Source organism: Rhamphochromis longiceps, linkage group LG23 (assembly GCF_057381845.1).
Source record: "Rhamphochromis longiceps isolate RC_006_pf linkage group LG23, R_longiceps_female_GT1.1, whole genome shotgun sequence".
NCBI classification, from domain to species: Eukaryota; Metazoa; Chordata; class Actinopteri; order Cichliformes; family Cichlidae; genus Rhamphochromis; species Rhamphochromis longiceps.
The window spans coordinates 11,242,943-11,257,463 of record NC_140578.1 but is presented as its reverse complement, the minus strand read 5'-3'; the positions used below and the strand labels follow the sequence as shown (position 1 = coordinate 11,257,463).

Genomic DNA, 14,521 nt, shown 5'->3' with positions numbered 1-14,521 from the left:
GTTGCCAGGCTTGTCTCATTGACACACTTGAGCATCTACAGAGCAGCTCAGTCCTGCTGTCCTGTGGGTTAAATCAACACTGGAAAAAACAGAGCTCACACACTGCAGAACTCCCAGTTTTTACTTATTTATTTGTAACACGTCTTCAATAGGTAAAAATTGGCTGAGCACATTTTTTTTCCGTCTCAACAGCTGGCCCACACTGTGGTGTGGATTTTTTTTCCCGTATTTAAATCAAAGCTGAGCAACGCCCCACTGTGGTTTTGCACGTGGCACAGAATAGCGCATTGGGCAGAGCTCAGTACTAACTCGGGCTGATTCCTGCTGGAGTTGCCAGTCCTAAAAGTGTATGCACTGATCTCACTGTACAGTGGAACACGTGCAAACGTACAATGCCAGCGCGGCTCGTGCAGCAGCACAGTGGACGAGCCTTTGGTGGCTTTTTGTCGAAGCGTTTTATTGTAGTTTGTAAATTAAACTGTGCAGTTCCCTCAAAAAGCCATTTACCTGCACTTTGCTCTACATAAAGAGGTAAAAATTGACTTAATTAAAAAAAAAAAAACGTCAACCAAAAAACAATTTTCACATTTGCATTGTTAATACTGATGTGTTACAGTGGCGATTTAAGACATATTTTGAGCAAAATGCACGTGTTTAGAGGTGGAGGTTTAAAGCTGGAGAATCAATTCAGATTGGTATCTCCATATTTTGTGTGCAGATTATGAATTCTTTAAAGTATTATTATTATTATTATTATTATTATTATTATTATTATTATTATTATGAAGTTTGATTAAATGTGAAATTCTGTCCATGTAGGCAACAACAAATGTGTGATTTTTGATGACTTATCACAGCTAATTGGTGAATCATCAGCAAACAATGGAAATGACCCAGTTCAATGGCAGACTGTTGGTAGACTATTGGAAGTCTGTTGGCAGACTTGTAGCAGACTTCTGGCAGACTGTTTGCAGACTGTTTGCAGACTGTTGGCAGTCTGTTGGAAGACTGTTGGAAGACTGTTGGCAGACTTTTAGTAGATTGTTTGCAGACTTGTAGCAGACTTCTGGCAGACTGTTGGTAGACTATTAGTAGAGTTGTGGCAGACTGTTGGCAGTCTGTTGGAAGACTGTTGGCAGACTTTTAGTAGATTGTTTGCAGACTGATTCTGTCTTAGCAATATCTCAGTAGGTTTGGCAGCAAAAAATAACCGAAGTGAGATAACTACACCATAATAGATAAAACAAATACTGATAAAGTTGAACTTGAAGGACATAATATATATTGTTGGGTGTCTGGTGTTCAAACCTCTACATGTGTTTCTGATTGTGCAGCTCTGAAAATATATTATCTATGATGAAACCAACACTCAACCCTTCATGTAAGCATTCCTCGTTAAAACCTGCCAAAGATTTTTGTGATGCTTGTGAGAAGACCAAGTGTTAAAATGAGCAGAAGTCTGATTTTGAAAGGATGTGACTTCTTGAATTATGCGCCACTGAAGAATGTCTGAGCCTTTGGCCTTGGTGTTATTTATTTATAGGTGTGTTTGGCTGTGTAATAGTCTGCCGTTCTGGCTGTAGCTTATATGCATAACCCGAGTAATAGCAGCATGGCCTAAGGATCCACAGCCTAGCATTATCCCTGCACACAACAATAGCTCTGGGAGTGCTAGGTCTATTTTAAGCCTGCTCCTACTCACAATTTGATGTTTCAATACACACAAATCAAAGCCTTCAAACAGATGCTGCCCACACACTAGAGACCCTTTGAAACTTCACGTCTATCACGGCTGCTCACATTTCTCAGCGTACGTCCTCCGGTGGTTTTCGGAAAGGGAGTTTCTGTGCTTTGTTCATCTAATATTCACTTCAGTTGTACGCTAATAGTGAAGAGAGACTTGACTGCTCGCTCTTGGTGTCCTCTCTCCCGTTACCTTTGTTGGCATGTTCTTTTTCTATCTTTTTTTCTCCATCTCTGGCGTTTGATTCTCCACTTCACTGTGATGTAACTCTGACAGATAACATGGGCTCCTCCGGCAGCGTTTCCAGGTGCATGCCTCGTGCTTCTTCCCTCATTTATGTGCCAATGTCAAGAGACAGATAATGCGGGATGCGATTATTGCTGTGTCTTTACGACAGCGTGCCTCAGACTGCTGCATTAAGATCTCCCAGCTGTGTGTGAGGTGATGGTGGCTTTATGAGCACATGTGAGGCATAATTGAGTTGTTCCAGAGTGGTAGTTGTAGTAAGAGGTATCCCAGGCTGCCTGGGACGGGCTGATAAGCTGCTCTCTAGACCAGAACTCCTACTCAAGCCACAGGTGACCCTACACACTCATCCCGAGCTTGCATGTGTGTGTCTAAGTGTCTGGATTCTTGCCCGCAAGGTATTACTCCCTCTTGCCTGTAGGCCCTTAGAGAAATTCATGTGTAAGCTCTGCTCAGGCTCCAGAGATTAATGTCTTTTCTCCTGCAGAGCTGAGAAAGGGATTCATATATGAGTTCTCTCATCTTGCACTGAATATTCACACACCTCAGAGTCTCAAAGGAGCAACGAAAGATAATTAATTTCAGGATGCTTCTTTTTTTTGCTATGTATGGTTTGTTCCTGAGAATTGTTGCAGTCTCCTCGACACTCCTCTGCTGCCTCACCGAGTGACAACCTGCCAAGTGACAGTGAATGAAGCAGCCTGTGATAAAGGGAACAGCAGCAGCTTAGTTTGCTGATAATACTGGCCAGTAAATTCTGGGCTACATAGTACCTGCACACGCAGGTACTCGAGCGCTGTGCACCTGGTGCTTTGTGTCATATCCAGTGAGATGGAAGCTGGTGGGGCGCAACCTAAAGACGGCCTCCTGTCAACTTCAAACGCTCTGAAGGAGCAGCGAGGGCCAGGCGGCGTTCTTTTGAAGCTGTGCACTCGTCCTCCTCTCTGGACCCTTTCTGTCCCACCTATTGTAGACCTTTTCCTTCCACCTTGTCCCCCTTCAGCTCAACCCACCCTCCCTCTCTTTGTCTTTTTCTCTCTATTTTCAGTGTCTTCAAAAAGCCTCTTCCTCACCCTGCCTCTTATTATTTATGTACCGGCGGCACAGATTTAATCAGGTGTGTGTGTGTGCGTGTGTGCGTGCGTGCGTGCGTGCGTGCGTGCGTGCGCATTTTTGTAAGTGGCAGCAGTCAGATGGGCCTGTCAGAGACAGCATATGGCATGTGTGAGTGACACAAAAACTATCTACATACAGCGTGTGCAGCTTTGTGTTAGCTGTTCTGCAGGGTGGGAGGGTTTTCTTATTTTCTATAGAGTAACGATGAGTTCGATTTAGTTTGTTCATGCCCTCACGTTGTTCTCAAACAAAGCTCTGAGTTGCGTTGAAGTAATTACAGAGACTTAACGGCCGAGTCAGACTGGTTTACAGGTTACAGGTTTGCTGAAAGTGAAAATATTACTGTAATGTATAAAATCAGTCTGTTGGTGTCTTTGTCTGTAAACTCCTCTGAGACCATCTGCACTCAAACTTGAACTACAGGTGCTTTACTACTTATCTGATGGTTCTCATCTATATCAGGCATTAAAAATGCATCAAGTTGCCTAGCAACAGATGAAAACTATTCGTTTTTAGCATTTATGAACTTTCAACACCTCATAAAAAAAAATGTGTTTCAGGGGAGTGACATCAAACTCATATCCACAAAAGTTTCATTATGCATGGCTAGCAACTGCCTAGCAACAGGCCAAAATTACACTTTTTAGCATATATGCAATGTCTGTCTATCTAGAAATAAAATATTCATTTCAAATTTTAAGTATATCAGTTTACCAACAGCATGAACAGGCCAAACAGTATAATAGCACAGAGCCGTATTCGTATCGCCGATGTTCCAGGTAGATCAGATCACCAATCTGATATTTGGATTGGATATCCGGACTGGAAAAGGTCGATGCTGATGCGGTGAACGTGGCTCCCTGTTGCTCTGCGTTTGCTGTGTCACAGTCAGTAGCAGAGCAGCATTTGCTCATGTAGAGAGACTTTATCGTTCATTTTATGCATTGCAGTCCTGTTTACACTTTTGTTGTTGATCCTGATGATGTTAACAGTCCATATAAGAATAATCGCAGTGTCTTCCTCAGAGTAGGAACACCTCGCTCATTTAACACAGCTATTGGATTTTTACTCTGTGTCAACAGATCAGTGCATCCTTATATCATGGTGCCGGATATGCAAAACAATTTTTTTTGTTTGTTTATTTTTAATGGATGGTAACACAAATTGGTGTAATCTAGGGAAGGGTTTATCTCTTCAGCAATGTTGGCTTCATGTAGCAGAGAAGCATCACTACTGAGCAGATAGTGGTGCAATAATCACATTAACTTGCTATGTAGTTCCCATAAAATCCCATCACTTCTCCTTTTCTGTGTAACTTCATAAATACAGCTAGTCAGACATTTACATTCATGAACTTTGGACAGACAGTTGAACAAATCAGGGAGGGGTCATCTGAAGTTGCCTTTTTCTCCTACATTTCAGATAACTCATGATATACATGCACTGTCACTACTGGAAACGCTTGGTGTAATTTTAGGTGAGGTTTCTAATGAGCTATTTATATATAGTAATATGTACCTATTCTTTTTATGTTGAATTTTTTGCAGGATATTAGAAGAAGGGGTAGTTTCAGCAGCTTTGGCAGATTTTGATGCCAGATGTTTGGACTCGTGACCCCCTGAGGTTGGTTTGTGTCTCCTCCCCTGTCCTTGAACTTGGTATTTTTCGTTTGCAGCCACTTATACTGGGGATTATATTAATATTATCTTCTCACTAATAAAAATCAGCATTGCTATCTGGCACAAAATCTATGCGGGCTGTGCTGTAATTAGTTTTTAGTTTAACTCTGCACTTATCACAGTCATTAATTGCAGAGTCATTAACTCTGTATTAATGAATCCAAAGACTAAATAACACCTGAACTGTGTCACTGATCAGCCCACCTGCAGCTCCTGTGATACTGGTAGAGTTCAGCTAATTATTTTTGGTTGTTTAGACCAACAGCTTCACTCTCTTAGCTCACCCGTTAATTTAGTTTTCACAGACACAGTGTATTTTACACTGGCAGTTTCACGGCCCACTGCAGACAGACGGCAAACATCTATCGGAGGAACATAGTTTGGCATTTAGCAAAAGAGGGAACTGGACATTTAACAGCTGGAGACAAACAGAACTTTGAGGGTGGTGAATATTCACCAAGCAGCCAAAGGTACGGATGCTGATGTTGCTGCTTGCGCAGGCAACCAAGAGGTTTTCTATAAACATCACTTAGTAATGTTTTCAGATCAAAAGTCCAAATATTCAGGTGTGACTAGCTCTGTAAGTTTTCACATTTAAATACATTTGTGTTCAGTTTCACAAAACACATTTATTTATTTATGCATTTCTTTTAGTTTTTTTAGGTGTTTTGTATAACAAGAATAAAAAGCATAAAGCATATATCAGATGGGTTATGCTCTTTATTTACCCTGCACTGCACCCCTGCTGCTGCTGCTCCATGTATTTAATGGCAGTGGCTATTTTTAGCTCTGAAAGAAACTCTTATGAGGAAGTAATAACCTGCAGCATGCGCTATAAATGTGCATTTCTCTTTCTACTGAGCCTCTTAACGCCAGGTGTGAATTCACACTTCTGTGAAGTGTGCTTTGGTTTCCTGATTCAGAGGCATGGAAAGGATGGGAAAATGAAGACAAGTCATCTCTGAGGGTTGTGCTGCATGGAAAAAAAACAACATAAACGACATTTTGCACCGATCGGGAGTCGCCATAAAAGCTCAAACCGTCGATCATGTTTGTCAGAGCGCCGTAAAAACAACAGCGCTGTTCGTTTTATTGTGTCTGTCGTGAATACGAAGTCTTGTTTTCTCTCTCTGTGCAGGTGAGAGTGCGATGAGGAGAAGTTTCAGAGTGTGAGGCCATGGGCTGCACCTCGGCCAAGCAGGTGTCGGCCGTGCCCAGCGATGAGGAGGGACGCGGCAAGGCCTACAGCAACGGCGACGTCTTCACCGGTCAGTTCGCGAACGGATGTCAATAAAATCTTCACTGCTCCATTTCACTCAGTTGATTGCTCAGCGTGGACCCATTACCCCGCCTGCCCACACAATATACATCCTCATTGTTACAGCTCACGGTACTTCGGCGGAGTGTAAAGTTCTCCAATTCAGACAATAACTGTCAACACCGCCGCTTTTATTGGAGATGTCTGTGTTGACAATTCGTGTAAGAGAGGAAGTAACCAGTTAGTGAGATGACGGCGTTGAGTCGTGTCCTTGGATGGGACCTGGCGTGTTCGTTCCATCTCCATATTGCTATTCTTGCGTTTTTATTAGAGTAGAACAACAGAGAAACGTCTTCTCGCTGACATCAAATGCTAAAAATGTAAAAAGTGAAGGTTTCTGAAACTGTAAATGGTAAACTGCTGTCACAAAGCAGACAAAGGCTATTTGATGGGCATCATGAGTCCATACTGCTTTGGTAACCAGCCAGAAAGGTTTGAAAACAGCTGGATTAGCTCAAAAGAACAACAGTTTTAACAATGCTCACTTTCTACAAATGTGTCTCCCAAACACGACCTAATTTTGTAGATTTGATTAATAAAAAATGCAGAGAGATTCATTAGTAATGAATATACTACAGTCCTTAGTTGCTCCCTTTGCTTTAGCAGCGTGTAGCCGGCTGTTGTGTAATGAGGGGCAGGAATAAAAGCTGGAGCCGGAGAGAGATGATGGGTGGCGGAGGGATTAACAGCGATTAAGAATTAGGAGCAACACTCTGGTATAGCTGCAGGCGGGTGAATGGATGTGGCAGATGATGATCCACAGGAGGTCCCCTCTCTCTGTCTATCTGTCATCCCCCTCTCCCTCTGATCTTTCTAACTCCTCTCCAGCCTCTCACCTCCTCCCTGTAACCCCTCTCTAACTCTGCTCCTGCCCTGTTTCGTGCTCCTCTCTGTTCTCTTTTGCCCTCTCGTCTCCCGCTTTGTCTTCTGAGCAGCGCCAGAACACGGCAAGGAGACATGAAGGAGAGCAATGAGATGAACATTTTTTTCCTTGAGAGAGGAAGAGAGTGACGTATTTTGGCGCTGCAGGCCTTTTTTTTTTCTTTCTTCAATCTATTCTCAACTTCTGTGTCTTCCCGTCCCCCCTTTCAAGGCCTCGCTCTTCTCTTCCTTTTTCTCTCTGTCACACTATTTTGGGTCTCTGCACCCCCTTCTCCTCCCTCCTCCTTCTCTTCCTGCCTTCATCTCCCAGTGTTTCTCCCAGCTCTTTTCCTCTCTTCTTTGGCACAACATTAGGTCAGAACCTTGTGTCCTTTCACATCCCCTCCTCCTTCCTCCCTCTTAGTCCCATCCTATCCCCTAGTCTCACTGTCAGTTGGTTAAAGGGAAATCTGGAATGGCAGTGCATGGGTTGGACTACTATTTGAGTGTGTGTGGGGATATCTTTGTGGGGACCAAAAATTGGACAATTACAATACTTGTGGGGGCCAACAGCCCTTATGGGGACCACACATTTTAAGGCATTTTTGAGGCTCAAAATGTGGTTTTAGCGTCAGGGTTACATTTGGGTTATAGTTATATTTAGGGTAAGGGCTAGGGTTAGGCATTCATTTTTGATGGTTAGGTTAAGGGTAAGGGGCCAGGGAAAGCATTATGTCAATTAGATGTCCCCACAAGATATGAATATCCGAGGTGTGTGTGTGTGTGTGTGTGTGTGTGTGTGTGTGTGTGTGTGTGTGTGTGTGTGTGTGTGTGTGTGTGTGTGTGTGTGTGTGTGTGTGAAGGTAGAGATGGAAGTGACCTGGATTGTGCGGATTAGAGTTATCCCAGGCCTCAAAACCCCAAAAGCATCTCCCTTCTTAATGCCCCCCTTCCTTATCTTCACCCGCTTCGCGTGCACATCTTTCTGCTGTCGCTGTCGTCACATACTGTGCAGTGCAGTCATTCTTTCCCACTCGACTCGCCGCCCTTTACAACCACTGCCAAACTGGCTCGCAGCATCCGGTTTACTTCTCATGACTTAGGCGGAAAACACTGGTCGGCTCTGGTCAGCCTACGCACACAAGTGTAACCCCAGCGGGCTGCGCGTCGGTGTGTTTGTATTCACGTATGCGCTGATGTTTTCATATCAGTGTGCTCAGTTAGACAGTAAGCCCTATTCATGCTCATGCAGATCTGCCTCCAACAGATTGTCTGGCAATCAGTCTGTCCTTGTGCCCTCTGTGTGCGTGAGTGTGTATTTGTATGTCCCAGATATTCAGACTCCGGCCGCTAACCCTAACCAACCCCCCAAATGCCCTGCCCTCCCCTCCCCAACCCTCTCTCAGTCGCTCTCACACAATAACCGGAAAAGGCTCAGCTCCATTACACAAACGCTGAGGGGACGACGAGGGAAAATAGCAACACTCTCCACAACATCGTGCTGCTGATGTCTGTAATAATTACAGTCAGAGGAGATTAGAGTGGAGATAGCAAGTATATCTGATTGTATATGTGGCAGCTCAACATTTATAGAAAACAAGGCGGTGTGCAGTTTCAGTGTTTATCTCAGTTTTTGTGCTGAAAGGTTCGACTGTCTCACTGAATGAACACGTTACTGTCCTTCTGTGCCACAAGCAGACAACGCTACAATCACTTCCTGGGAGTAAAACGGGATTGCTCAGAAATTATTGTTCAAAGAAACTCGGGGCTTTCTTTATCGGACTGCCGAATGAGAATCAGACCTTGGAAATATTATCGCAGATGAAAAAAACAAAACAGACCAGTTGCTTTCTTGAATTAACCGATTGTGCCGTCGGTTCCCTGTTAAACTCGAGGAACACAAAACACAGCTGACAGCCCAAAGTCACAAAGGACATCGTTTCTGTGTACGTTGCGTGCCGAGTGAAAACGACTCCTCTCTGGGGCAGCGCACAGACCTGAAGGTCACCGGTTCAATCCCTGGGATGGAAAGATAGACTTGGAACCAGAGGTGAGAGCAGCATTAGAAATGAATCCATCAGAGGGGCAGCTCAGAGTCAGAGAGGCAGAAATGGGTTGCACATGTGCAGCAGAGGCAGAGAGGATGATGAAGAAGATTCATGGATGTAGTGAAGGAGGACATGCAGAGGGTCGGTGTGACAGAGGTGGATGCTGGGATGGGGGCAGACGGTCTGCTGTGACGACCACTTATGGAAAAGAAGGAGGAGAAGAAGGTTTTCAGTATTATGAAGGCAGTTCACTTCTTGCTGGTATACATCGCAATGTTAACTTCTGCTGCAGACACAACCTGCTGCAGAGCAGGCTGCGACCTGGAAAGATGCCTCAGACCTCAGTGTGCTGAGAGTAAGAGGAAGTTTTTAAAGTATTGTCTTTCCCTGACGCACATTAGTAGAAAAATAGATTTCTACTAATTTTATCCTCCCTATCAGCTCTAATATCTGAAAACAAGGCACCTATGTTTGTACTTGTTGACCTTTATATCACATTTGCATGTGCGCTAGGCTGACATTTGAATTGTGCTTTTATACTTGTTCTGTACCTGCTCTCACACTCTCGGGGCTGCAGCTGAGAGATTTTAAAAACCGACACTGTCTTCCGCATATCTGAACACGGATTTCATCTGTCAGATTTTCCCGAGTCTCAGTGAACTCAGTGATGTAATACTAATCAGTTCAATTACACTCCTTCCTTTAAACTTTACAAATGCACCAGCTCTTTGTAGTGATGATCATCCGTACAGAGCTTTTAAACACTGCTCATCTGTCCGTTTTTTCAACTGGTCTGCTGACAATAGGCCTGTCTGTGGTTCTGGTGAATCATACAGCACCGCCTCCGTCATGTGAACGTGATCATTGAGAAACCAGAGGTTAACTTGGGTTGATAATGACCTTTGTGTGACCCCTGACAGCAGATGTTGGGTTAAATGGACCTTGATTTTAAAGGTATGTTGCGTTTTTAATAGAGGGCTCATCAGCAGCTCAGTGGTTAAGTGGGACTGTGTTCAGAGGGGAGGCAAAAAAAACCTGATTCATTCAGTGATCTTCAGAAGCCACAAGCTCCACAGCTGATTACAGAAGTTGAACTAAAGAGGAAGCTAACTCAGAGTCATGCACAGACAGCTCAAATACAGTCCAGCCCTGTGCTGACCTGTTGTTCCTTTCCTCATTTTCTACTGTTAAAATGGTGGATGGTCATACCGACCTTGGTACCAACCACCTGCGGCTGAAATCTTCTGTGAAAGGCAGCCAATCAGAAAGCAGGTTGGTTTAAAGTATGTCCTGAGGTCCAGTATAAGATAAATAAAGATTGTTTTAAGCAGAAAATCACAGGAAGCTACTCTGGAGTCCAACAACAAAATTTGTGGAGCTGGAAATGAGCATTTAAGTGTCTGTGTATGCATATCTGCTCCCATGCACTTCATCATCACGATCATCACTTTATTTCCAAAGCACTTAAAAACAACATAAGTGCTGTAGAAAAAAATGAGAGATCAAGTGTAAAACATTGAATCAGCTACAAGTTCATTCATAAATGCCAGATTTGAAATAGTACTACGCTAAAATCTGAGTTATGTGCTCTTGTTTGCTTTTCTGGCACAATTTCACCTACGTCCCAGGTGCATGGAGAAGTTATTAGGTTACCAGACCAACGCGTTTCGGCTTCATCATGACCCCGATGAAGGCCACAAGCCGACAGGGTCGTGAAAATCGTGCAGCAGCGTTTTTGTAACGGGTGTAGACGTGAGAGGGAGGCAGAGTAACAATAATCCAGACGAGAGGTGATGCCTTTAGGTGGGATCTAGACAGGATGGGCTTGATTTTTGACAGCTGCCTCAACTGAAAGCACTTAAAAACAGGGAGGACTCGACTTGCATGTGGCGGTTAAGTTTTAGGCTGGGGTCCATTTTCACACCTAAATTAGTGATGCTGGATTTTTCATGTATGGCCAAGGAGGAAAAGTCAAAGGTAGGGATACAGCTGGAGCTACTGGATTTAAAAAGCATGACCCCAATCTTTTTTTTCCTTTAAAATTAAGGAAATTCGGTGCCATCCATCCCCTGATGTCACTGGGATAATCAAGGAGAGGCTCTAATGCACACAAGAAGTGTTTAAGCTCTTTATGCATACAGGAGGTCTCATCCGTATGTAAGAGTTCTCTGAAAGTCGTGTTTATGCAGTAAAGTTTACTTATTGAATCCATCAGCTCAGCTCGCAGATGAGCAGAGAGCCTGCGCTAATCTTCTCCGCTTGTAACTTTCTCGTTACGACAGATCAGACGAGAGCCTTCATCAAACAAAAGCATGATCTGTCTCAGTGTTGGATATTTCTGAGAAGCTGTCCCAACACTGCAAATTCCACTTAATGTTTTTATTTCTTTTTACGTGAAGTTTGACTGTTTTCACACAGATGAGACTTTCCTCAGGTTCCTTTCATCTTGGAAGAGTTTTAGTGACAGTGAGAGACAAGCTGTAACTGACTTTCATTTGTGAGCAGCTGTGTCAGTCTCTGGAAACACATATCGGCACCCGGCGTGTCTCCTGCATCTCTTACTTACTTTACTGATTAATCATGAGTCAATAACTTTTATTAGTTGTGTTATCAGTTTGCTATTTCGGTGATAATGTGTGGGAGTATTACTCAGAGATGAGATATCAGAGTATCTTTTTGGCATTTTAATAAACACGTAAGGGCTCTGAGTCAGTCGTGACCTCTCAGTCTAATCTAATACGGACATCTAATTAGCCAATCACATGGCAGGAACTCAGGGCACTGAGGCGTGTAGACATTTTCAAGATGTCCTGAAGTTCAGACTAATTGCCAGGGTGGGGAAGGAAGGTGATTTTAAGTGACTGTAAATGTAGTTGTTGGTGTGAGTGCTTCAGATACTGTTGCTCTGCTGGGATTTTCCGACGTGGCCGTCTCCGCCGTCACAGAGATGATATGATTCGACTGGTTTGGCTGCTTTGAGCTGAAGGAAGGCAACAATAACTCAAATAACCACTCATTACAAACTAGGTGTGCAGAAGAACATCTCTGAATCCGTAGCATGTTGAAGCTTGAAGCACATGGGCTGCAACGGCTCCTGTGAGCTACATACAGGAAAGTGAAGCTGCAGTCTGCACCAGCTCACCCAGCTAACATTCACACATTCACACTTCAGTTGTTGCATGAAGACTGGAGTCAAACCACCAACTTTCCGATTAGTAGGCAACCTGCTCTACCACCTGAGCTAAAGCCACCCCAGGCTTTCTGACGCTGATGCTTTGAGTAGAAAAGCTCTATGTAAGAGCCAGTCCACACCGTACCCATCTTCCGACAGCTCAGATAGTCTCAAACTGGTTTGTTCGTGATGATGAATCTGATCCAATAGAGCAACTTTAGGATGCGGTAAACGTCATGGATGCAGCAGCTGTCAGGGATGTTTCCAGCAGTGTGCTGAATCTGTGCCATAAAGTATAAAGATGGTTCTGAAGCATTAGCAAGGTGTTGCCTAATGTGTTCCCACAGCCAGTGCTTTAGTTCAGTTGTAGTTAACTGTATAACCTTCCTCCGATAGTTCAGTGACTCCAGCTGAAATGTTAAACGGGCCTTGCAGTAATAAACTGTTTGAGATCGTTCTCTTCCTGCTTTTCATCATTTTATCCCTGCCGGCAAGATTTCTGTTCAAAATATCATAAACAATTATTTTTCTCTCTTCTCCTTTCAAAGCTGATAGTCATTTCATTGGAGCGATGGTTGGTGTGTGTGCGCCTGTTTAGAGATGAGGGTTCGCGTTCAGGTGTGAGTGTCACGGCCAGACCGATGATGGCTTGTAGCCAGGCTGGCTGAGAGGGAGGACACACAGCAGGAAGGACAGAGTGACATAGCCACAGGACAGGCCAGCGAGAGCTATGAGAGCAGACACACACACACACGCTTAAATAAGGCGATTTAAATGACTCATACCCAAACAAACACTGCACTCGCATGAAATGACAAACGTGCTGATTCAAAGACGTTTCCATTTCTATCTGCAATGAAACATGCTTGTGCACACACACACATGTGAACACACGCGCACACACACTCTGACTGCTGGTATCTTAAGGTCAGCGCGGAGCGCCGCTCTGTAATCAGAGATGTGAACGACGTCCACATCACAAAATCGCGGCTTCTCAAAATAGTTCTTCCCTTTCATCTCTCCCCTCTCCGACGGGCTCCCTCCCTCTCACCCAAAGCGAGCCCAGCATCGATGTGACGAAACACCCATGTCATCTCTTGTGACACAGCGTGCCACGCGCACGCACGCACGCACGCACGCTTCACATACAACTCGCGCAGCGTGACCACTTTCTTTGCTCCTATCTAAATCGAAGCAAAGTCTGTGATGTGATGACTCTTGATTGGTGCAAGCTGGGTCACTTTGATCTGTCTACCGTTTATCGTCGCGTTCAGCTGCCATCCTGTGACAGAAGCAGAACATTCAAACACTTTAACCTCTCAGGCTGCAGCTCACCCAAATTATAATGCCACATGCTCCTCAATGCTTGCTTTAAAATTCCAGTTTAGGCTGATTTAGTGTAAATCCAGCAGCTGCTGCTAATTTTACCCCCTCTGTTCGTTTGTCTCTGCCCTAAAAAAACAGATTATATAGCTTGAAATTGATGCTGTTGCCCCTCTGCCATCAGGAGAGCAGAGGAAATAGCTCTTAGTACTGTTTCCTACAGTAGCACCGTATGCACTTGTGTTTACAGAGCAGACCTGAGCTCGGTGAGCCTGTGCTGTGTTACAGCGCCGTATGTGTGTGTTTGTCGGCATGTTCAGACAGGAGCTGCTTTGCTCCGACTCGTTTACATTCCTGAGACAAACAGCAGAAAAGGAGCTGGCATTTGTTTCTCTCGTCTCTTTCTCTTCATCTCTGCCAGCGTTCTCTCTTTCTCTCGCTAATTATTTCGGCTCTAAAGACACACGTGCGCGATGTAAAAACACAGGTGATCGTGGGCTTAAGCACACATCAGGTTAGGAGTTGGGCGAACCCTTCAGCCGGGTACGCGGGGGCACAGACGGACGTCACGCCGACAGACACACTGCAGAGAGAGCGTGGGGGCAAAATACAAAGTGTGTAAGAGATAAAGCCACTGGTACTTATCGCCTTCTCAGCTGCTTTATCAGTTACGAGGTAGTCAGCAGAGCTTGTGTTGTTGCTCAAGGTTAGGCGGGGCTCGGGGTTACGCAAATATGCCGTACATATCATTTCACGTTACGGTCACTCTTATTAAGAGCTTGTCTAAAGGTCCTAAAACCATTCCAATGCGTCCCACATCACTGATCATTAATAATCATCAATAAACATGATAAACACATGGCTGGCAGTAGGCCTCATCATACTGGAACTGTACAGTGTGTTCACTTTGGTCTTTAAAGGCTCATTAATGTCATCTAAAATACAACAAGAAGCAGCCAGAGAGCACAAACATCCGCCCAGGCAGCTCGCTCTCTGGGCACTGTGTACTTTTAA

The 14,521-nt window shown here is 44.3% G+C and overlaps 1 protein-coding gene across 2 annotated transcripts in view; it reads left to right on the top strand.

Moving 5' to 3' along the window:
- Positions 1 to 14,521, top strand: part of LOC146641360 (uncharacterized protein C1orf21 homolog) — a 31,378-nt gene that overhangs the window by 8,941 nt on the left and 7,916 nt on the right. Inside the window, exons 2-3 of one of the 2 annotated variants that reach the window (XM_085399174.1) lie at positions 4,654 to 4,729; positions 5,924 to 6,053. In XM_085399174.1, the coding sequence (XP_085255300.1) occupies positions 5,963 to 6,053 (91 nt within the window). In that variant the 5' untranslated portion in view covers positions 4,654 to 4,729; positions 5,924 to 5,962. The remainder of the gene's footprint in view (positions 1 to 4,653; positions 4,730 to 5,923; positions 6,054 to 14,521) is intronic. The other variant, XM_085399173.1, reaches the window with a different exon arrangement.